This window comes from Mesitornis unicolor, unplaced genomic scaffold (assembly GCF_000695765.1).
Source record: "Mesitornis unicolor isolate BGI_N332 unplaced genomic scaffold, ASM69576v1 scaffold1668, whole genome shotgun sequence".
In the NCBI taxonomy this organism is placed as follows: domain Eukaryota; kingdom Metazoa; phylum Chordata; class Aves; order Mesitornithiformes; family Mesitornithidae; genus Mesitornis; species Mesitornis unicolor.
This window is the reverse complement of record NW_010201089.1, coordinates 135,048-157,826: the sequence shown is the minus strand read 5'-3', so window position 1 is coordinate 157,826 and position 22,779 is coordinate 135,048. Positions and strand designations below refer to the sequence as shown.

The window sequence follows — 22,779 nt, the reverse complement described above, 5'->3', positions numbered from 1 at the left end:
GAGTGTCTGAGCCTTCACTGATATGGTCTTCTGGTTCCTCTGCATACAAAACAGTACTGTCCTGCCTATACATGAGTGCTGTGATCATGCTGGTAGAGCTCAGAGCAGCAGTCAAAAGTTAAAGAGCATGAGCAGTCGTTGCAAGAGTGACTGTACAGTTTGACCCTTGTAGATGCAGCATTGCTGCCCATTTTCCCAAGGTGATGCTCACTGTTCCATCATGCTCTCCAATTCTCCTGTCAGTCCTTTGTGTAACGTGTAGGACACGTCCAGTCTTGCAAGTGGGAATTAAAAGAAATTGAATTACTCAAACACATTCAGTGTTCATTGGATCAGGCCTCAGACAGCCAGCAGTCCTATGGCCTTGACTCCACCAAGGCAGAGGTTTGAGTGTGTGCCTGACTCAGTTGACCCACAGATTTTCAGAGTCCCAGCTCTCTCATGGCTAATCCAGCCAAGATGTGCAGTCATATTCTGTGTCCCATAACCTCCCCAGCTGTTTGACCGGGAGCTGTGCGTCCGTCAGCTGAGGTACTCGGGGATGATGGAGACCATCCGGATCCGGCGGGCTGGCTACCCCATCCGCTACACATTTGTTGAGTTCGTGGACCGGTACCGGGTGCTTATGCCTGGGGTGAAGCCAGCTTACAAGCAGGTGAGCATCATCTTCTATGGGTAATAATCGTTCTCTGCTGGGCTTTCCAGAGACATTTATGGGCTGTACATCCTATCCAAAAGCAATTGTGCAACAGTTGATCCCCCAATGTTACTGTGGTGCTCTGCACTTTCCAAGTGAAGGAAAACTGATTATGGGACTGGGAGGGACAGGGAGCCATATTCAGCCTATTCCTTTCACTCATCTTAAATGTGGTGACAGTAAGGCACTGGGAACCTTTTTAGCAGAAAACTGCTGGAATTAGGACCAGAAAGGATCCCCATTGGACTTGGAAGGAGTGATGAGTGAGGTTGGTCCTGGTAAATCCCACCTCCTCTCCCACCAGGGTGACCTGCGTGGGACGTGCCAGCGCATTGCCGAAGCAGTGCTCGGGAAGGATGATGACTGGCAGATCGGCAAGACAAAGATATTCCTGAAGGTAGGTGGCTCTCCATATCCCCACTGCTATCTATGACCCTTATCTTTGAAGGCCTCTCCTACTCTCCCCTTTTGATTGCCAGATGGGACCCTTACCCATGGTCTCCAGGCTGATGAGACGTTGGGTAGAACCTGGGCCAAGGTGGGATATTTGGGGCCAGTTTAGGAAGCGGCAGGCAGGAAGAAGTCCTGACAGTCTGCCAGCACTGATGCATGCACATACCCATACGTATGCAGAAATAAGCATATACAGCACACAGCCTTTTCCCTCTGGGGCTGAGCAGCTCAACCTCACCTCCTGCCTTTACCCAAAAGGCACAGCAACTGGAGGGGTGTCCATGCATTGTCCTGCAGAGAGAGGGACTGAGAGCACAACAGGCATCTTTGCTTTCAGCGTGTACTAGCATGACCCAAGACTTGCCTCCAGCCTCCCTCTCTGCATCTCTCCAGCTGACACAGAGCAGCCCAACATTGCAGGTCCCCTGAGGCCCATTCACACTCTCTCTCCTTGTGAACCTAGTACTGTGTTGCTCTAGGAAGATGAGACTGAGCTGGCCAGAAACCAGGCTGGAAGCAAAGGCTTCTCTTGAGCAAAAATAGTGGTAAACCCTGACCATTTACATCTAAATTCACCCCCAACCCCCTTGCCAGTGCAAACACTCCTTTCTCTTCCCTAGAAGTTGTTCCCACTAGCTGCTCTTTCCAGAGCCTGTTATCAAGATCTCGCAGCTGTCAGGACAGGAAACAGAGAAATTGGGAGGCCCCGAGGGGCTGCATGAGGTCAAGCAAAGCAGGAAACGTGTGGGGCTGGCTCTGCTGCACCCAGCACAGCAGAGCTTAACATGCTGCCACTGGGAAAGAAAGCTGTGTTACTAATGGCAGGGGGAAAATGCATAGAAAACTTGGACTGGTGCATCTGAAAGCCTCAGGGCAAGGAAATTCAGTGTTTCAGGGAGCTATTTTGTCCTTAGGGTATGGAGGCATTGCAGAGTCAGCTGGAGGGAGTGATGGGACCCAAGCAGCCTGGTGTTTGTTCCCAAACCTCTCCAGTGCTCCTGGAAACTGCTCCAATAGCTGACAGCACTAGCAGAAAGCTCTGCATGAAAAGGAAGCATAATTTAGTTGTTTTCAAGCTATAAAGTATTACATATGCAGCTTCTGGCTGCTTTGGTTCGTTTGGGAATGAAGGTAGTACATCACTAGGGTTTATGTTAGAATTTCACCGGTCAGTAGGTGGGATGATTCTTGGGATGTAAAATGTCCCAGGAGTTTATTTTAGACATCTTCTCTGGGTAAGGGCCTTGTACCACCCTTCCTGCCACATGTCAGCCAGATGGAGAGCTTTGGACATGGGTGCTGTGTCTTTTCCTCCCACAGGACCACCACGACATGCTGCTAGAGATTGAGAGGGACAAGGCCATCACAGACAAAGTCATCCTCATCCAGAAGGTGGTCCGGGGGTTCAAAGACAGGTAGGTGTGAGCCCTACTACCAGATAGGAGGTGGGCTGTGTCAGATGCCTTGCTCAGCAAGCAGCTCCTGAAGAATGCATCACCTAGGGCTCATCTGACCTATCCTACCTGCAGCTGGGGAGAGGGGAGCCCTAATGTGTTAACACTCAGGTGCAGCAAGTATTGGAGGAAAACAGTAGAGGAAACAAGAGGAAAACTCTATTAACTGTCTCAAATATGGACAGAATAGAAGGTTCTGTCCCTGTTCACTGCTGTCTTCAGGGGAGCTGATGTTTGTTATGGCAATGCAGCAGTGGAACTCTGAGCCTGCTGAAGACAATGTTAAGCCTCCAGTCTATGAGGATCCCCACAGGACTGCAATGGAACCACTGGGTCATCCACTGTGACTAACATTGCTCTCCCCAAAGCCAGAGGGGTTCTCAACTCTTCTGTTTGCAACCCAGTTGTCAGATGTGGGAGGAGGGCAGTAATCCATGGGGAGCTCATGGCACAGTTGTGGTAGAAGGCAGGGAGCCACAGCCAAGGACAAGCTCTACCCATGGAGGAGGGACAGTTCTTGGGGCTTTGTGCTCTTTGACTGTCCAAGCCATGGCTGTGACTTGGGTTGTGCCTTAGGCTTTGCAGAAAGGGCATATGCCAAATAACTGTGCAGTCTTTCCAACAGTAATCCTAGCGAGGCCCCCAAACCCTTCCAACACAATTGTGTCCAAGGTGTAGAATCAGGCCAGGCTAAGAAGGATGGGAGGAGCAGATGGAGGTAGCAGGGTGGTGGTGCTCTAGATCATTTGGATTGAATCCATGCACAGGTGCTGGGACAGAAGTGGGGAGAGCAGGCAGAGAAGAGATTTCAGATGCAAGAGGAGGGTGCAGGGCAGGGGGAAGGATGGGACCGTTCTTAGTATCTCCTGCTCTGCCTATTCCCATAACCTGGCAGAATCTGCCTGCAGAGACCTAGCAGAGAGAGCCTCTACAGATCTTTTTGTGAAAGCAAAAGAGAGCTGGGGGAGACTTTTTCAAGTCAAAATTGCAGTGTTTACTCCACCTGGCTGCTCAGTTTCATATCTCCAAAGAGTGAGGCCCAGGAGATGATGATAACTTGTGGCCAAACCACAGAGACAAGTGATTGAAATGCCTTTGCAGGTCCAATTTCCTGAAAGTGAGAAATTCAGTCCTGATGATTCAGAGATACTGGCGTGGACATAACTGCAGGAAGAACTATGGTGCAGTAAGTACGGGGATGCTTCCTCACACCTCTGCCTTCCTACCTCTTTCAGCTGGGACATACGTAAGAGTTTCCTGGCTCAATATGCCCCACCGAGTGTAGATGGGGTTGAGGTTGGCTTTTGACAGCTGGAGCGGTGAATGGAGTTTTGCTCTTGATGCTTTGCCTTCTCATTAAAGAGAGCACCTGACCACCCTCTAGCTGTCCTTTTCCCCGTGAGTTATATATCCACTGCACCAACTGGTGACTTGGGGTTTGAAAAGTCTTCCCCTAGTTTGCAGGTGACTGAAAACTCAAGAGCAACTTCCTCTGAAAAGCAGACTCCATCTCCAGGTGGGACCTTATAGGGGTTTCTCTTTGACCCAGTCCATGGCCCTCTACTCTCCCTGTCCCAGCTGCCTCTGACTCAACAGTGGGTCATTTGGGAAGTGTGCTGGGGTCTAAAGTGTCTCAATATCATTCTCCAAGCCTGCAACTTGATAGGAATAGCCTACAGGGTGGTTAGAATGCTGTCTCCTGACATGAAACAGCCACTTACCTGTCAGTCAGGAGGTCTGCAGGTGCAGGACCTCCATGAGAACAAACCTCATGGCTTGTGGCTACCTTGAGGTGACAGACCAGACCTCCTGAGGCCTGTCAAGGGCAGAAATTCTGTAGGACTTGGTAGGGAGGAAATTTTGTCTCTCTTGGGTTTTGAATCAGTGCAGCAGCCGGAGGATTTAATTTCTCCACCCTCTTGGAGAACCTCCCTCCCAAAGGCTTGTCCTGGTGCGAACTGATTTCAGTGGCTCTTATTTACAGCCGTGCAAGAAGGAGATTAGCTATGGAAATCTGCTTATGGTGGGTGAGCCCCTAGGTGGTGGTGTGGTTTCATCCTGCTCCCTCTTGCAGATGAGGATTGGCTTCCTGAGGCTGCAGGCCCTCTACCGATCCCGCAAGCTCCACAAGCAGTACCACATGGCCCGCCGGCGGATCATCGAGTTTCAGGCACGATGCCGGGGCTACCTGGTCCGCAGGGCTTTCCGCCACCGCCTCTGGGCTGTCCTCACCGTCCAGGCGTATGCCCGGGGCATGATCGCCCGAAGGCTTTATAAGCGCCTCAGGGGGGAAGTAAGTACTGTGGCGGAGGGGTCTGTTGTGGGAAATGGAGGTGGGGAGAGGGGAAATAAACATGCTTCTGCATCACATTCTTATTCATGGGATTGGTATTTAAAGAGCAAAAAAATAAGTAGATGCCTATTCGGGAGGACTTTTGTGTTTGTTCTCCCAGTATCATCGACGTCTGGAAGCAGAGAAACTTCGGCTGGCAGAAGAGGAACGACTCCGAAAGGAGATGAGTGCCAAGAAAGCCAAAGAGGAAGCTGAAAAGAAGCATCAAGTACGTGGGGACTGATCTTTCTGGGGCTCTGTCTCTGTTTTCCAGGGACTGGTTTCGCTCCTTTGAGAGGGAATGCCAAAAATATCTAAGGGATTTCTGCCCTGCTTGAGCTGTTTGTATTTAATTCACTAAAGCGCTCTGTGCTCTAACTAGTTTGAAGCTGCTCCAGAATTTCTGATCTGCTGCACAGGAATGCCAGAGATTACAGTTATTATTTGCTTGCTTTTGCTATTGTATAAAGGCTGAAGGGTGAACTGGGACACTGTGTGTGTGCACACACATGGTTGCTGTACAAAAGAAAAAAATTAGGTCAGTGAGAGTCTCTATGCACAGACCAAACCCTCTAAACAGGCACTAAGGAAGAAGAAAATGCTGTGGCTTTGACCTGCAGTTAGGAAACTGAGGCATGGACATGTCACTGATTTGCTGCAAGCCAGATTGCTGAGATAGTGCCCCAAGCACTCAGCAGTCTGCTTTCCTATAGGCAGGTCCTGCAAAATTTAGTACCAGCTCTTTGGAGGGAGCAGTTTGGTCATTGTACTTGTCCGCTTGCAGGTACGCCTGGCCCAGCTGGCACGGGAAGATGCTGAAAGAGAAGTGAAGGAGAAGGAGGAAGCACGTCGGAAGAAAGAGCTCTTAGAGAAAATGGAGAAAGCTCGCAATGAGCCAGTGAACGACTCAGAAATGGTGGACAAAATGTTTGGATTCCTGGGGACAACCTCGTCCCTACCTGGCCAGGAGGGACAGGCACCCAATGGCTTTGAGGTACTGGAGGTGTACACAAGCCTGGCTATCACATGAAAGGCTTTAACAACACATTAATGAATCGGGGAGAGTGGGGCAATCCAAAACAGGGTCCTTGAAGTCTTCCTTCAAGGCCAAGCTCTTCTGCATGGCCTCAAAGGGCTGACATGCTGTGACTGAGGACAGTCAGGCAATCTGCAGGCTTTCTCTGGGGTTGCTATATGGAGGGGAGCAGTGTCACTATAAGTTCATTGAGGCCTTTGAGTTCTCCCTTGTGGCTCATTGCAGCTTGGTTGTTGGACACCTTTTCCCCATGCTTGGAGTGGGGCCGTGCTTCTCCTACTGTTCTGGGGACGCTCCTGGGCCCAGCATGTCCTTCAGTATTCAAGCTTTTCATAGGCTGCAGAGTTATATTTCATGGTTTTACCTCCAGCTGGCTTTTCCATTGCAGATGGAAATCAGACAGACAGAAAAGTCAGGCCCAAGGGGAAGGGGTAGTTCAGTATCCAAAGCCACACTGAGCACCTGACATGTCCTTCCTTACCAGGATCTTGAGAGAGCCCAGAAGGATCTGGAGGAAGAGGACCTCGATGCAGCATTGCCTCTCCCCGAGGAAGAGGAGGAAGATCTCTCTGAGTACAAATTTGCCAAGTTTGCCGCCACATATTTCCAAGGCACAACAACACACACCTACGTCCGCCGGCCTCTCAAGCAGCCTCTCTTGTACCATGAAGATGAAGGAGACCAGTTGGTGAGACAGGGGATGAAAACCCTTGAGCAGGGCAGAGTGGGTTGGACCAAGCATGGGGAGCCCTTCACCCAGAGGGCACCAATATATAACAGGATATACTGGTGTGCTTAGGGTTTGATGGAAAGCACAGCCCTCATCTGCTGCATATGTGTCAGTCCCACCAGCATGCTTTGAACACTGTAGAGATGAGTTTTAGTGGGACACAGCGGTGAGTCCATCTCTGTACCTTGATATTTGTGTTGGGACAATTAATGATGTGCTCTGGGCTTAGGGCATGGATGATGCAAATTGTTGAGTGAGTACTGCTTGTGAAGCTGCTACTTAGCAGCTGGAAAAGTTTCTTCTTACCATGTGGACCAGTGCAGAGCTAGCAGAGGATAAATGCTTGTCCTTGTAGCCAGTGCTACAAGAGCAGAATCATCCTGAATCTGCATGGTTGTAATTAACATTACATTGGCCCTGAACTTGCTTTCACTGTGGTTCTTCTTCTCCTCTATGGTGGCTTAGGAGCTGTCATTCACTACCTCTTTATGGGGGTTGTATCTCATGAGATGTACCGGGAGACCACAGTGGTCATCCTGATGGATTCAGCATGGCTTGACCACCTCCTTCACTGCCCTGGTGCGAGCTAATGGAGCTTAACTTTCCCTTCAAATAGGCAGCACTTGCTGTATGGATCACTGTCCTCCGCTTTATGGGAGACCTCCCTGAGCCGAAATATCATACAGCCATGAGTGATGGTGGTGAGAAGATACCAGTGATGACAAAAATCTATGAGACTCTTGGGAAGAAGACCTATAAGAAAGAACTGCAGGCTCTGCAGGGAGAAGTAGAGGTAACTGCTCTGGCTGTAGAAGAGATGCTATTTTTAGGTGTTGGATATTGAAATGTGTTGGAAAGAAACAACTTGTGAGGTTTGCTGCAGGCAGTTTGTCAACTTCATTTGCAATGATGCTACAAAGGGTGAATTGCCCATCTGTCAAGTGTTGAGCCTGCCCCTTCTTCTTCACAGGGATAACTGAATGTTCCCCAGCAATACAGTAAGGAAAGTGCCTGAATATCTCTCATGAGGCTTTGATCTCTCTCCTCCTTGTAGGGCAGAAATACATGGGGGGAGTGCAATGTCCTGTGTCATTGGTCTCATTTGGGGATTTCTTTTTGATCTGCCCTGGTTCAGAAGAGAATAAATTAAAAATGCGCCCTTAATCTTGGAGCAGGAAACAAAGAGTTACCAGAGGATTAAGCTGCGGAAATCCAAAAAAAATCCCTATTTCATCCTCAGCACATTTTGGGATGTCACAGGAGGACTTCATCTTAGGACCACTCCCAGATAAGACATTGTTCTGGATAAATCACTGTCCATAGCACTGATACGCTTCCATCTTTGGCAGTTGCTTTATTCAATGGGTCAAGATATTATCTGGTATTGGGATTTTCTAGGTGGAAGTGTTGCAATTTCAAGTTTTCTGCAGTATCATCTGGACAAGCCCCTGTGGTATTGGCAGATGTAAATTAACAAATCTCCTAGTTTTTAGAGATGGTGATGTTACTCAGCACTTGCACTTGCACCTGAGAAGGAGAGTAGCCTCATCTGGATTGTAATTCTATAAAAATATACACCAAAAATCACCTTTCATTCCTTCTACCTACCAATTCTCACTTTTTTATAACAAAAAGGTATATTTTGGCCAACTGAGACATCAGGCAGTACAGAAGAGAAGGAAAATTTAAAGTCTCATTTTTGTCTGTGGCTACATCTGCTCTGCAGAGTGCACAACAGTGCAGAGAGAGGTCTGAGCTGACCCTGAGCATGGTGATATGAAAATCACATACAGTTTACATTATCAGCATGGCTGTATAATGGATATAAACCATCGCAGCTGCAGGGCTAGAAGTGTTGATCTGGTGTAAAGTCATGGTCTTTTCAAAGCTGTTTAACTAGGGAGAGGTTAACTGGGTCAAAAAGTGAAGTGATTATTGATTTTGATCCCACAGCGGGCATAAAGTTGGTATCATAGTAGAAAGACAACAGTAACTTGATGGTAATGTAGTCAGTGCCTGGGTTTGTCCCACATCACATTTATTCTTCTTTGAGATCTACAGGAGCCCAGAGCTAGTTAAGAGTGGTGAAACCCATCACCAGGGCTCGGTTTTGGGGCCAGTCCTGTTTAACGTCATTATCAAAGATCTGGATGAGGGGATTGAGTGCTCCCTCAGCAAGTTTGTAGATGACGCTAAGTTGGGAGGGAGTGTTGATCTGCCTGAGAGTAGGAAGGCTCTGCAGAGGGACCTGGATAGGCTGAATCAATGGGCTAAGGCCAGCTGTATGAGCTTCAACAAGGCCAAGTGCCAGGTCCTGCACTTCGGTCGCAATAACCCCATGCAGCACTACAGGCTTGGGGACAAGTGGCTGGAAAGCTGCCATGTAGAAAAGGACCTGGGAGTGTTGGTGGACAGCAGAATGACCATGAGCCAGCAATGTCCCCTCATGACCAAGAAGGCCAATGGCATCCGGGGGTGTATCAGAAGGGCTGTGGTTAGTAGGTCGAGAGAGGTTCTCCTTCCCCTCTACTCTGCCCTGGTGAGACTACCTTTGGAATATTGTGTTTAGTTCTGGGCCCCTCAGTTCAAGGAGGACAGGGAATTGCTTGAAAGAGTCCAGCGCAGAGCCACAAAGATGATTGAGGGAGTGGAGCATCTCCCTTACGAGGAGCGGCTGAGGGACCTGGGTCTCTTTAGGTTGGAGAAGAGGAGACTGAGGGGTGACCTCATTCATGTTTATAAATTTATTAAGAGCGAGTGTCAGGAGGAAGGAGCCAGGCTCTTAGTGACAGCCAGTGACAGGACAAGGGGCAATGGGAGCAAGCTGGAGCATAGGAGGTGCAATTTGAATATGAGGAAAAATGTTTTTACTGTAAGGGCTACAGAGCACTGGCCCAGGCTGCCCAGAGAGGCTGTGGAGTCTCCTTCTCTGCAGACATTCAAAACCCGCCTGGACGTGTTCCTGTGTGACCTGGTCTGGGTGATCCTGCTCTGGCAGGGGTTGGACTGGATGATCTTTTGAGGTCCCTTCCAACTCCTAATATTCTGTCATTCTGTGATTCTGTGAAAACCTGATGGATAATTACCTGTCTGTGTATCCCTGGCTAGATGACTTCCAACTCACAAAGCTGCTATGCAAATGGCTCAAATCAGAGAGTTCACCATTTGCAATGTAGGAGTGAGCCTGAATGGCATCCAGCAGAACTGGGTGGGCTTAGGCTGACTAGGAGTAGGTCATGTATTCAACATAGCTATTTCAGATGTCCCCAGTATGTAATTTTGATCTGAGGGAGGCTCGTTGATTAGAGAGTATCTACAAAATTCAGAGCCAGACTTGGGTTACTGTGGGGCATATGGGAATATGTGTCAACACTTCTGGCTCCCACCAGCCTCTGCAATATCTCACTCTCTGCTCAGGATTAATGGTCATTTGCAGAAGCCCAGGGAAGGTGGGTCGAGCACATACTCAGCGTCTCACCACATTGCATCCACACCTCTTGCTTTGCAGAGTACTCACATTGATGGGCACAAGAAGAACAGTGTGCGGCACAAACTGGTCTCCTTAACACTCAAGAAGAAATCCAAACTGACGGAGGAGGTGAGAGGAGACGCTTGGCCGCCTGGCAGCACAAGTGCCGTTGGATTGTCTGCAGCCCTCTCTGACTCTCTTCTGCTTTTCCCTAGACAACATAGAACCAGCCCTCCTCTGGGTTTGGCGCTACCTGTCTCTCTGCCTGAAAGATTTAAGGAGTGTTTAAGGGGAAAGGTTGGCTTCCCGTGTCTCCTTGAGTCATTCTGCACTTCGCACCGGCCTCCCCTCGGCTCCCGTTCTCCATCCATCCAGCACCTTCCCTCCCCTCTTTCACAGTCCTCCATCCAGCTGCCGATACCTCCCACCACTCTGTGATGGTCTGAATGTTATCCCTGCTTTTAGCTTACTGCCCTCCACCATGGCGTAGGCAGCAGAATTTGGGTCTCCAAAAGTGCTCACTCATCCTCTGCTCCTCTCCAGTTCAGGGGCAAAACTCCTCATGGGAGAGCTGAGAGCTTTTGGAAATCCCATCTCAAAAGAGTGAGGAGCAATAAATCGTTTGGGTGGGAGGGATTAAAACAATGCAAAGACATGGATTCAGTCTTGTTTTACACATTGCCATGTCCACTTCCAGAGCAGGCAGCATCTCACCTGGCTGTAGCTGCTTAAGGGCATGAAGATTTCCCTCTGAGATGGTCACCCTCCTTCCCTTTAGCATCAGTGAGGAGAAACAGGACCCAATTCAGCTTATCCTAATGTGGCTCTGAAAGCACTCTAGAAATTGCCGTCTTTCTCCAGTGGCTCTAAATGGAGACTGGGTTGACTAGCTGAGACAGAGGACTGGTATGCCATCTCTGTTTTCACAAACAGCACCATGCTTACGTGGTTTTGGCTGCATCATTAGCATGGAAAGCGGGTCCATTTTGTCAGTGTTTTTGTGATCTTTTTAATATGAATGAGCTGAAAAGACAGGTCCTCTTTGACAATAAGCTGAGGTTGTTCCGAAGAGCTGGAATGCAAGGGTGCCATTGTAGAAACCCTGGGCAAAGACCAAGCAAATGGAAGTGTGACTAGACAGGACCATTTTCAGCTTCACCCATATGTGACTAAAGCCAACAAAGTCATACCCTCCCATTGCTGTTAAAGCGCTAGACTGAAGAACCTCTAAGACCCTTCCTGGCTGGTGGAGGAGTCCCCCTGGGGGAACAACACACATTTGGAATGGGGGTGGGGGGGAACATAGTAGCTGGCTGTACTGAAAGAGAGCAATGTGTCTGGTTGGCAGGTGACAAAGAGGCTTCATGATGGTGAGTCTACACTCCAGGGTAATAGCATGCTCGAAGACCGACCCACCTCCAACCTGGAGAAGCTCCATTTCATTATTGGTAATGGCATCCTCAGGCCAGCCTTAAGGTTAGAAATCAAGACAAAGGCATGGACATGCCATTCTTTTAATTCCTTCTTCCTTGAGCAGTTCTTGAGCTATTCAAATGATTTTGCTACTTTATGCAGCTTCACAAAGCTCCCATTATATCATTTTTCTTGTTGTGTTGTATAATATGGGCTGGGCTGGATCATATTCCTTCCTGTCCATGTCAGGCATAATGGAAAGACCATGCAGAGGGATTCAAATGCTTCTGAAAGTGCTAGTAGCTACTGGATTGGTTTTTTAATGCTCACTCTTGTTCACTAGCCTTCGGTTTCTATTTGGCCATTAGATCTCTTTTGTTTGTGTGAGTTTACCATCTGTTTTAATGGTATACTAATGAAAAACTCAAAGTCATTTCAGTTGCTAAATTAAGTATTCAAAAATTGGAAGATGCCAAATTAAGGCCAGTGCACATCTTTGGTTTAGCACATTTATGTGTGAGTGTTATAATACAGTCCTTGTTCATGTAGTCTCACACTCTGTTCACTCACACCTACCTGCTCACTCGAGGAACAGCATGAACATCCTCATCTGATGACCAGCTTCTCTCATTTTCATTTTATCCTCACAGTTCACCATGAAACATCACTTTTCTGCACAAAGTCTGCTCAGAAGGCTAATTTGGTAGAGTCCCATGGGCTTTCCCATTGGGCTTGTCAGTGTAGAAGTTTGGCTAATATTTTTGTTGCTTCTCATGTAAATGAGGAAGTACTGTTATCCCTCATTTTGCATGTAGAGAACTAAAGTTAAAAGTGAACATTAAGTCCCAAATTGAGATACCTGTCAATGTACGTGTCTGTTTGGACGTAAGAGCTGGACAAACCTTGACTTTCACTGGAATCGATAGTTCCCAACATTTCCACAAAGCAAACTCAGGTTTCTCAAGAGGAACAGCCAGCAAATGAAGACTCCTAGTTGATGGCCCTCTGTGAAAGTTAGTTCAGGAGACTCTGTTGGTATCACTGGGAAATCTTTGTCAGAAACCAGAATAGATGCCATCGTCCAGAGGTGACATTGAGCTTCCTTGCACCTTGAGACTCCCTGTTATTTCTGTTATTACTCCTTCTCTAAGCAGTGTCAGTTGGCTGTGTAAAATCTCAGCTGATGCACAGGGAAGACTCAACAGATGTTACAGGGCTGGTAAAGAACCACCTTTTGGAGACACTGCAATGATCAGTGACCATCATTAAGGCGGTTAAATGAATACCCTTGCAATTCTAAAATGAACCTTTACCTATCGATCACATGCAGATGGGGTCTGGCTCTACCTCTGTTCATGCTGAAAACCACCACCTTGTTACCTCTAACGATTTTTTAATTCCTATTGCAGGGATGAAATCTATTGTCAAATCTGCAAGCAACTGACTCAGAACCCATCCAAAAGCAGCCACGCCAGAGGTTGGATCCTGATGTCCCTCTGCGTAGGATGTTTTGCTCCTTCTGAGAAGTTTGTGAAGGTAAATTGTAGACAATATTTGTTTCATTAATTATCTGCCAGTACCTTTTCTTTTGCATCCATGGGACCAGCTTTTTTCTCAGGTTTCACAGTAGAGGGAATCCTGGTCTTTATCTTTGCCAGGAATGAAAATGATGTAAAATTCCTAAGAAAAATGTGTGTGATCCCAACTCAGTATCTAAAGTGGATCAGATGACTCACTACTGAGAGGTGACTTTCTCTTCTCCGTGACTACAAAGGGAGTGTATACAACCAGTTCAGATGATGTCTCCTGCACTTTAGGTCAGTGAAGATGTGGTTAAGTGACTTCTGGCTGGAAAGTTGATTGTGGGAGGCTACAAGTGGAATTTGCATACCCAGAATAGCACACATTTCTCCTCTGTTTCTCACATGCAAAGGTCTGTGCATTCATTCAAGCATCTACTAGCTTTGACAGTATGACCTCAGGCATGTACTCACTTGGCAAGGAATAGTACTACACAGCTAATTATAAATATAACTAAATATAAAAAACTGCACATAGAAAGGGATTAATTTACATGAAAGTATGTTTGCATAGTTGCTCTCTGCATGCTACAACTTGCCCCACCATGTGTCATACTGAAAACATCCAACTCTGAACAGTCACATGAGAGATGACATGTAATACATCTTCAGAAGCACTGTAGATGAGCAGGAGTGAAGTTAGTGGGAGATGCTAAGTGGCTGACACTTTTGAAAATCAGGTTGTTCTTAAGTACTTTCATTTTTTTCTGGGCAAAGTTTCATTGCCTATATTTGAATAGCCTGCTTTCCAAATGAGTTACACACCTAGAGTCTCACTAACACACATTGGACTGCTCAACTTAATCCCATGTCTAAGAGTTCCTCTGGCTTAGGGCAAAGGGCTCAGCACCGTGTCTTTGCTTTATGATGATGTAAGACCTCCTTTGTCCCTCTCAGATCTTTGAATGTTGGAGCCTGGGCATGCTCCCAAGCCTGCTGGAGTTAAAGATGTTCCATTAATTTCCATAGATATCAGATCACATACCAGGTCCTCAGCACTGAAAGAGCTGAAACCAAGAATAGAAATCCCTCTTTCATCCCTAGGCCTTGCCAGTATGAAATTTAATAAAGCAGATAAATCACTGGCAAAGTGGCAGAAAATTAAATTATGTCTGGAAATGAGATCTGAGAAAGTATGCCACAGAAGGTTTAAATCTTTAATGGCGGACAATTATTTTAGGTGAGTGAAGCACTTCTCAAAAATAATTTATGGATAGCTCTGGAGACTCAGACATAGAATCACAGAATCACGGAATAGTTTGGGTTGGAATGACCTTTTAAAGGTCGTCTGGTCCAACCCCCCTGCAATGAGCAGGGACATCTTCAGTAGGATCGGGTTGCTCAGAGCCCCGTCCAACCTGACCTTGAATGTGTCCAGGAATGGGGCATCTTCCACCTCTGTAAGCAACCTGTGCCAGTGTTTCACATGTATCTCTGCCCAGAGTTATGATCCATGATGAAATATATGGCAGTGTTCCCAACAACTTCAGAATGGGTTTATACTATTCTGCCATTATTCATCAGCCTTTTGAACCTTAGGCTGTTGGAGATGATAGGCAGCCTGTAGTGACTGAAGCTCCTCAAGCATGGGTGCAGACAACACTTGCAGCAGCCTACACTGTGGTTACCTTTCCAGGCCCCAGTCTCATAAGTAGCAACACACAAGCAGTGACGTGAGCAATGTCTGAGAGCTCCTCTGAAGCCACTGTAGATATCCATGGGGGCATCACTGACACTTTCCAGGTTAAAACATTATGTTTTGGGATAAAGCATTCTCATGATGCAGTGTTAACTCTGCCCCTGAACCACATATGTTCCCAACCAGACTCACTTTTTTGTTTTGTAAAAAGTGGAGGAAAATTCAAAGTTTGTCGGAATTCAGAGAAAGTTTCTGTTTTGAAGCTAGGCCACCTAGTCCAGTCCATCCTGGACTGGGAGACAAACTCCACATCAGTGACAGAACTTACTCTCACAATCACAGAATCACAGAATATTAGGAGTTGGAAGGGACCTCAAAAGATCATCCAGTCCAAACCCTGGCAGAGCAGGATCACCCAGACCAGGTCACACAGGAACGTGTCCAGGTGGGTTTTGAATGTCTCCAGAGAAGGAGACTCCACAACTTCTCTGGGCAGCCAGGGACAGGGCTCTGTCACCCTCTCAGTAAAGAAGTTTTTCCTTATGTTCAGGTTGAACCTCCTATGCTCAGGCTCTTAATCTATCAGTGCCATGTTTTCAGGAGCCAGTAGTTAGCTGAGGTCTGATTTACTTTGAGTTCACAGACTACTATTTGAATGTGTGATAATCACACATTGGCTATCAGCTAGTTAGCTAGTTGACATTTTGTTAATCTCACCTCTTTTTCAATTGATGCCCTAACTTCTCATATAGTACCATCCACCATTTTAATAGAAGGAAAAGCATATAAGTGTAAATATATCTTAGCATTTCTTTCCTGTACTCTTCCATGCACTGACTGGATACTTTTCTCCTGAAACCTCTAGGCTCTAACTTTAATGGCAGCAATATTATGGAAAAAAAGATGAGGACTTTCAGGAAACTGTTGTGCCTGAGTGTTATTCCACAGACTTCAGAAGTGTCTGTTAGAACTGAACATTTTGAGGAGGATTTAGCTGATAATGAGGCAGTCTTCGATATGTTTTCCCACTCCCAAATATGAAGGTCATGCTTTGAATCCAAATAGACACCTTTATTGCATCATATGCTAAGCTTGGGTCAAGACACCTTAGCAGTCCTGTTCTTTGTACCTTTCTTTCAACTAATGAAGGATTTTGGTGGGAAGGTTCAGTCACAAGAAATACAAAAAATATGTAATTACATAGTTCATTATTAAGAACATAATTAAAAACTATACTTTTACACAACCTCAGCTGCTTGCAGTCATTTGCAATGGCTCCCATCCATATAACCTGGCTGTATTACCTAGTTATTTCAGAGTATCACTATAAGTTACGATTGACACTGATATCTGTGTCTCTAGCTATGTTTTTTATGGACTGACAATGTTATAGAGCAGTCTGTGTTACTGAAGGAACAGCTCTATTTTCATTCAACAAGCCCTTTATCTATCTATAAAGTCTCTGTGAAAAATATTATTTACAGAACTATTAGCCTTAGCTACCTTTTTGGCCAAGATATTTATGTAATAGTTTTAAGTGTATTATCTTTCTTATTGCAGAAGTCACTGGATGTAATTCTATCTACAATAATGCGGTTGTATTTTTAACGTATGGTAAAGTGCTTCAAATTCTGGTTTAGGATCTTCTAAAATGCAATTTGAAATCTGACTCAAGAAACATTTGTTTAATGTAATTGTGAAAGATCTTTTATACTGGCAGCTAAGTGTTCTGAGTGACATTTGCTTGCAATTCTCCTGAATCATTACTTATAGGTCTTTTTCATTCAATCCCATCTTTTTGGCCAACACTCAATAACATTTTATAATACTTCTTTGAAATACAGAGGCAGCTATAGCAGAAACAGAAAAGCTGCTGCACTGGCTTCGATCCAAGATCTGTCTAGGCTGGTATCTTATCTCCACCAAGGCCAGAAATGCCCAGTATAAGAACAAGGCAAGGGTGCAAACTGCCCTTCTCTCTCTCAGCTTCCAGCAATGTGATGTAGGAACATCCTGAGCCTGTCTGGTATAACTGCCATTAGTCCCAGAGGGCTTTTCTCCAATAAAACATTGCTTTTTAACCTTTGCAAATGTTTGGCCTCTAAAACCAATGGTCTAACCAATGTGTTCCCTGCTGCCAACAGTATTTAAGGAACTTTATCAACGGAGGACCCCCAGGTTATGCTCCCTATTGCGAAGAGAGGCTAAGGCGGACGTTTGCCAATGGGACAAGGACACAGCCACCCAGCTGGCTGGAGCTGCAGGTATGAGACCCTCCATCCCTTCCCCAGGCAGCTGGAGCTCAAGCCTTTCACTATCGCAGGAACCACATCTCTGCAAGGACAGAAAGTAGCATGAGAAAACACCTATTTCTCTCAAGAATTTTCATATATTTCCAAGTTATTGCATTCCCTATGCATCCTGGCTTTGCTCCAGAGTATGTTGAAAATCAATCCCTTTGGCTACATCAATATTTGTAAATTAAATGTGCTCAAGAGTGCTCTCAGGCATTGAGGCCAGCTGGCACAGAGCAAGCCCCCATGTATGATAGGAAACTGTCTTCCAGATGAAAATGGCTGCAGGCAAACTGCGTACTGAGAATGGTTCCTGGGACTTGTTTGGGAATAGTCACAGCTGGATCAGGCATGGTTTGTGCACTAATTGATCATTTTCAATGCTGGTTTACTAACATAGACACAGCTGTGCTCCACTGCCCAGGAGCATTTCCAGGCATGCTTGCATTTACTGGATTAGGCACTTTGATGACTGAATGTATTAAATAAAAAATCTGGGACTTTCAAGAGCTTCCAGTAGTGGACCATACATTATCCTGTTGAGAAGTGTGTTATGGTAGTATTGAAAAGCAGGCAGTCAGAGGGATTGGGAATTAGAAAATTGAGTGGAAGAGTATGTAGGTAAACAGTCTCAATGGGATTGAAATACACATGCCTTTATAAAGTGTGACTTTAATCCATTAGGCAACCAAATCCAAGAAACCAATCATGCTGCCTGTCACATTTATGGATGGGACAACAAAAACACTGTTGACCGACTCTGCAACAACTGCTAAAGAGCTCTGTAATTCTTTGGCCGACAAAATCAGCCTGAAGGATCGATTTGGCTTTTCACTTTACATTGCACTTTTTGACAAGGTATGTCTTAAATTATGTTCCTGACTAACCCTATAAAAGAAGAAGGAGGTTCTCCTTGCTGTCACATATCTTCCAGAGGTCAGAAGGGCCCTGTGCTCTGAGCAAATGGCCAGCCTTGAGGTCAGGAAGAAGCATTTCTCCAGTGCAAGTGCAAACATGATTTTCATTATAAGAGTAGTCAAACACTGGAGCAGGGTTGCAGAGACACAGACTTCCAGAAATGCCTTTCCACCTACATTATTCTGTGATGCTGTGCTCTTGTTCTCAGTCAAGATACTTGGAATTGAATTTCCAGTAAAACAGGCAGCCTGGACTTTTGCACAAGAGAGGAACTACATTAAATAGAAATCTGATGACTGAAATTAAGCTTCCAAAATGAACTGAAATCTGAACTGTCATACCTGCGTTAGCATTTAAACCAATTTATTTAAACTAAAAACATACATTTTTTCAGAAATTCCTTAAAAATAAAGGTGAGTGTAAATGAGAAGGAAAAACAAACCTAGGGTAGAACTTCATCAGGTGAGAAATAATTATTCCTGTAGCTGCTGAAAGTGGATGAAGTATATTCTCACTTCCATATGTGGACACCTCTGTCTATGAATGGAGAAGAAAATGGTTTATACCTCATCCTCTTGGTCTCTTTTGAGGAAACATTCATCCAAGGATGTTCACTCTGAGAACACATAGTGCTTTAGGGCCTCATGTCAGCCCATACTGAGAAAAGAGAGGTAATAAATCTTCTGGAACAGGACAGGCTTTTTATTCTGGGTTTGTCTGATGATTAGCACAGTTAGATCCAAGTCCATGATTTTGAAACAGGGTGTTTCAAATCACAGTGTGAGTAAACAATACTTTATAATGGGACCATTAACTTTGCTAATTCACGTTGATGTTCTCCTTACTTTCTGAATGGGAAATTGTAGCTCAAAACAAAATGTCTCACCCAGCTATGCTGTAGACCTGGCTAATAGAGATAGATACTTTGATTTATTTTGATTATAAAGGAAGCCTGGATGAGTGACTCAGAGACAGATACCTCTACCTAGAGAGATCAGCATTTAGTCGGGTGAATGTCACATTTCCCTCTGCCGTGACTAGGTGTCCTCACTGGGGAGCGGCAATGACCATGTGATGGATGCTGTATCTCAGTGCGAGCAGTACGCCAAGGAGCAGGGAGCACAGGAGCGCAACGCACCATGGCGGCTCTTCTTCAGGAAGGAGATCTTCACTCCTTGGCACAACCCAAGTGAGGACAACGTGGCCACCAATCTCATCTACCAACAAATCGTGCGAGGGGTGAAGTTTGGGGAGTACCGGTGTGACAAGGTATGTGACCTCAGCAGCTACTGGTCTGGTCCAACACGTATCCTTGACACGGTGAAATAAGTCTCACCAAAGGGGATAAGAAATCTTCTTCCCTGAACATCTGCTAGCTTGGGGATTATGGTATTCACTTGGGAAACAGTAGGCACAGGAATCAGATCCTCTCAGCTGGGGAGAGATCAGATGCTCCCATGTGCTGCATGAGCACTCTCTCATGGTGAACTTTGGTTGAGAGAGTGAATGGCCACTTCATCCACCAGCCTCAGTTGGGAGGGCCACAGGTAGTCTGTAACCAGATCCCCATATCAGGAGTACACAGAAGGATCCTATTTCGTAAATCCTGCTAAGCCTTAGACATGATACCCAGACCTCTGCCATGCAGTACAAACCAAATAATGCTGAAGGGACATAGGCAACAGAAACCTATACCTCTGGAGTCTCTGGGAGCATGTAGAATTATTCCAATGTCACTGAAATAAGCATCTCAAGAGACATCAAAATCTCTGACAATGTCCATCACATTTTGTTTAGCTTGTGTTTAAAAAAATTCAGCTGTCAAATTGAAGTTCTCTCTCTTCCCCAAGACCCAATCATTCTCCTGTGGTCTGAGGGAATCCAGTCACCTTGGAAAATAAATAATCTTTTCCCATCTATACTGCAATAACTGCAGCTCTTTTATCCTATCAGAAGTTTTGCCCTTTCTTGCTCCACTTCTCTTGCTCCTGGCTCCTTGTGCTATTATCACCTCAAGAGTTTTATTATTTCACCCCAAAATGCTTGGAATGTAGCTGCACTGAAGGACATTTTACAGTTCTGCATTATGCCCAGGTTGCTGGGCTTCTCAAGTATGAGAAATGATGGATACATGCAGTTTGCAATAATTAAATCTGTCTACCATAGCAAAATCACCCACTGCTGACTGCAGGCATCAGGAGCAGACTGAACTGCAAGGAAAGACTGAGACAAACATGTTTTTTATGGTTGGACTCAATGATCTTAAAGGTCTTTTCCAACCTAAGTGATTCTAAGATTCTGTGTTCACACACAGTACAGAATTGCATGGTGTTGGCCACTGAACATGTTAAGGATTAATCATAACTTGTAGTGGTCAATGTCCTGAACTTCAGATGTGCAAAAAGCACTGATGAAGTTCTGCTGAAGGGCAGTGTCCCCACACCAATCTGAAGCAGCAGTACCTCCAGCCTCCACAAAGAGCTCCTTGAGTGATGGAGGATGGATGTTGAGGTGCTGGCCTAGTAACAGCATTAAGTTGGCTTGTTTGGCTTCCACAGGAAGAAGATCTGGCAGAACTGGCTTCCCAGCAGTACTATGTGGACTATGGGTCTGAGATGGTACTGGAAAGGCTGCTGAATCTAATTCCATCCTACATCCCGGACAGAGAGATCACAGCTTCGAAAACAGTGGAAAAATGGGCTCAGCTCATTATAGCTGCACATAAAAAGGTAGGGACAATAGACCACCTGGCAAGGGCTAAGACAAGCTTCAGTAGCTTTGTGAGCCTTTTAAACATACATCACACATCATAGCTTAGCTCTTAGCCCAGCCTGAAGCTAAATCAAAGAGAAAGGGCAGGTTCGTATTAGCCATATCCATCTTTACCACTGGTTTTGAGGCAAGATCTGACAGAAGATGACAACCTGCAGAAATTCACTGTGAGAGCAAAATGCCATCTCTGGGGTCTTGTTCCTGTTAAACATGATTCTCATGCTATTGGTTGTATTACTGTGGCAGTTTGTGTCTCCAGGCAATGCCAGGACCTCATTGTGCCAGGCATTGTATAAAGCCTCCCTGATTTCCCTAAGAACATTTGTGACACTCTCCCACAGCGACACCTTCCATAGCTCATTACCCATAACACGTGATCAGCCATGAGGGCTGGTCGTCCAGGCATGAGAATTGGCATTCACTTAACAGCAGGGCACAGCTTCAGATTAAGACCCCTAAAATGTAACCGTCTCCATATGCATTAGGAGTCTCACCTCCCGTTACTGTCAGTGGAGACCCAAGGATGCAGTTCTTGAAAGCTGGATCTTGCAGGTCCTCCATCAGCCTGTCAGCTGCATACAGAAGTCTCAGGTATTTGAGGATGTCGAAAATGAAGCTCAGTGTCTGTGCTTAAAGGCTATTTAGTGGCTGTTTCCAGCTAAAGGACTGTCAAGCTGAAAGGTAGACACCTTAGGGAAACCCAAAGTTAGCTGAGATGAATTCCCACCCGCACCGGTCACTCTGGATGCAGCCTTCTCAGTTGACTTACTCCCTGAAGTGATAACCAAAATTTTGCCAGGGCTTTGTACAGCCTGTCTCATGTTCCTGTAGGGCTTTGGCCCTTAGCCTCATTAAGACCTAAATTAATATTAGTTCCAAGATCTTCAGGTGACATGAATTGGTTTTGTTTGCTCTTTTCTTTGCTATAACTGGGTTCATGCTTCATGTTGGTTTCAATTTGCTTTGTCTGTAGGGAATTTATACTCAGAAGAGGACAGACCCCAAAAAAGTCAAGGAAGAGGTAGTGGATTTTGCACGTTTCAAGTGGCCTTTGCTGTTTTCTCGGTTTTATGAAGCCTTCAAATTCTCAGGTGAGTCAGAAAAGCATAGCCCCAGAGCACAGGGTGTTCCAAAGCAAAAGGAAGGAGAAATAGGGACTCCACAGATGAGAAGACTTAATGGACCATCTATCTGGTCTTTTTTAGATAAGTTATTTTTTGGTGCATCCTGATTAGCAACAGCTCAAAGCTATGAGTCTGACATTATTTCTCTTCCTAAAAATAACACTGATTTTCTTGGTCATTACATCCTAAGATCTTTCATGAAATGATTGTATGTCTTGCTTTCATCTCAGGGCCAAGCCTGCCTAAAAATGATGTGATTGTAGCTGTCAACTGGACAGGGGTGTACTTTGTAGATGAACAGGAGCAGGTTCTCTTGGAGCTCTCTTTCCCAGAGGTCACAGCTGTGTCAAGCAGCAGGTAAGGAGGAATAAATTTAGCTGGTAATCTCACCCTTTATCAGTCTTATTCCAGACTTTGCCTCTTGATGCCATTGTCTTTCCTGTTTATGTCTCCTATAAAAATATATCCCAGAGGGGGAAAGCTGCAAGGGCAGAGTTTCACCTTGGCCACCATTAAAGGCGATGAATACACTTTCACCTCCAACAATGCAGAGGATATCCGGGATCTGGTGGTGACCTTCCTTGAAGGATTAAGGAAAAGATCCAAGTATGTGGTCACTCTGCAAGATAACCCAAACCCTGGTAAGTGAATGGCCCAGCCCAGTGGCAATGATATAGATAGATTACTTACTCCAAAGGGATTTGGCAAAAAAACCTGAAACTACTGGTTGTTCTTCTTGCAGTGGGAGAAGATTCTGGGTTCCTCAGCTTCCTTAAAGGAGACCTCATAGTTCTGGACCAGGACACAGGAGAAAATGTGATGAACTCAGGGTGGGCTAATGGGTTCAACGAACGAACCAAGCAGAGAG

The 22,779-nt window shown here is 45.7% G+C and overlaps 1 protein-coding gene across 1 annotated transcript in view; it reads left to right on the top strand.

Annotated features, from left to right (window-relative positions):
* Positions 1-22,779, top strand: part of MYO7A (myosin VIIA) — a 64,777-nt gene that overhangs the window by 30,207 nt on the left and 11,791 nt on the right. The window contains 20 exon segments of the mRNA XM_010189955.1: positions 497-655; positions 1,002-1,094; positions 2,471-2,565; positions 3,706-3,790; positions 4,679-4,897; positions 5,058-5,165; positions 5,721-5,930; positions 6,457-6,660; positions 7,319-7,495; positions 10,211-10,300; positions 11,520-11,647; positions 12,994-13,120; positions 16,948-17,067; positions 17,782-17,955; positions 19,057-19,284; positions 20,574-20,744; positions 21,761-21,878; positions 22,142-22,268; positions 22,383-22,552; positions 22,654-22,779. The exon segment at positions 22,654-22,779 is cut by the window's right edge and continues 23 nt beyond it. Of these exon segments, the coding sequence (XP_010188257.1) occupies positions 497-655; positions 1,002-1,094; positions 2,471-2,565; positions 3,706-3,790; positions 4,679-4,897; positions 5,058-5,165; positions 5,721-5,930; positions 6,457-6,660; positions 7,319-7,495; positions 10,211-10,300; positions 11,520-11,647; positions 12,994-13,120; positions 16,948-17,067; positions 17,782-17,955; positions 19,057-19,284; positions 20,574-20,744; positions 21,761-21,878; positions 22,142-22,268; positions 22,383-22,552; positions 22,654-22,779 (2,929 nt within the window).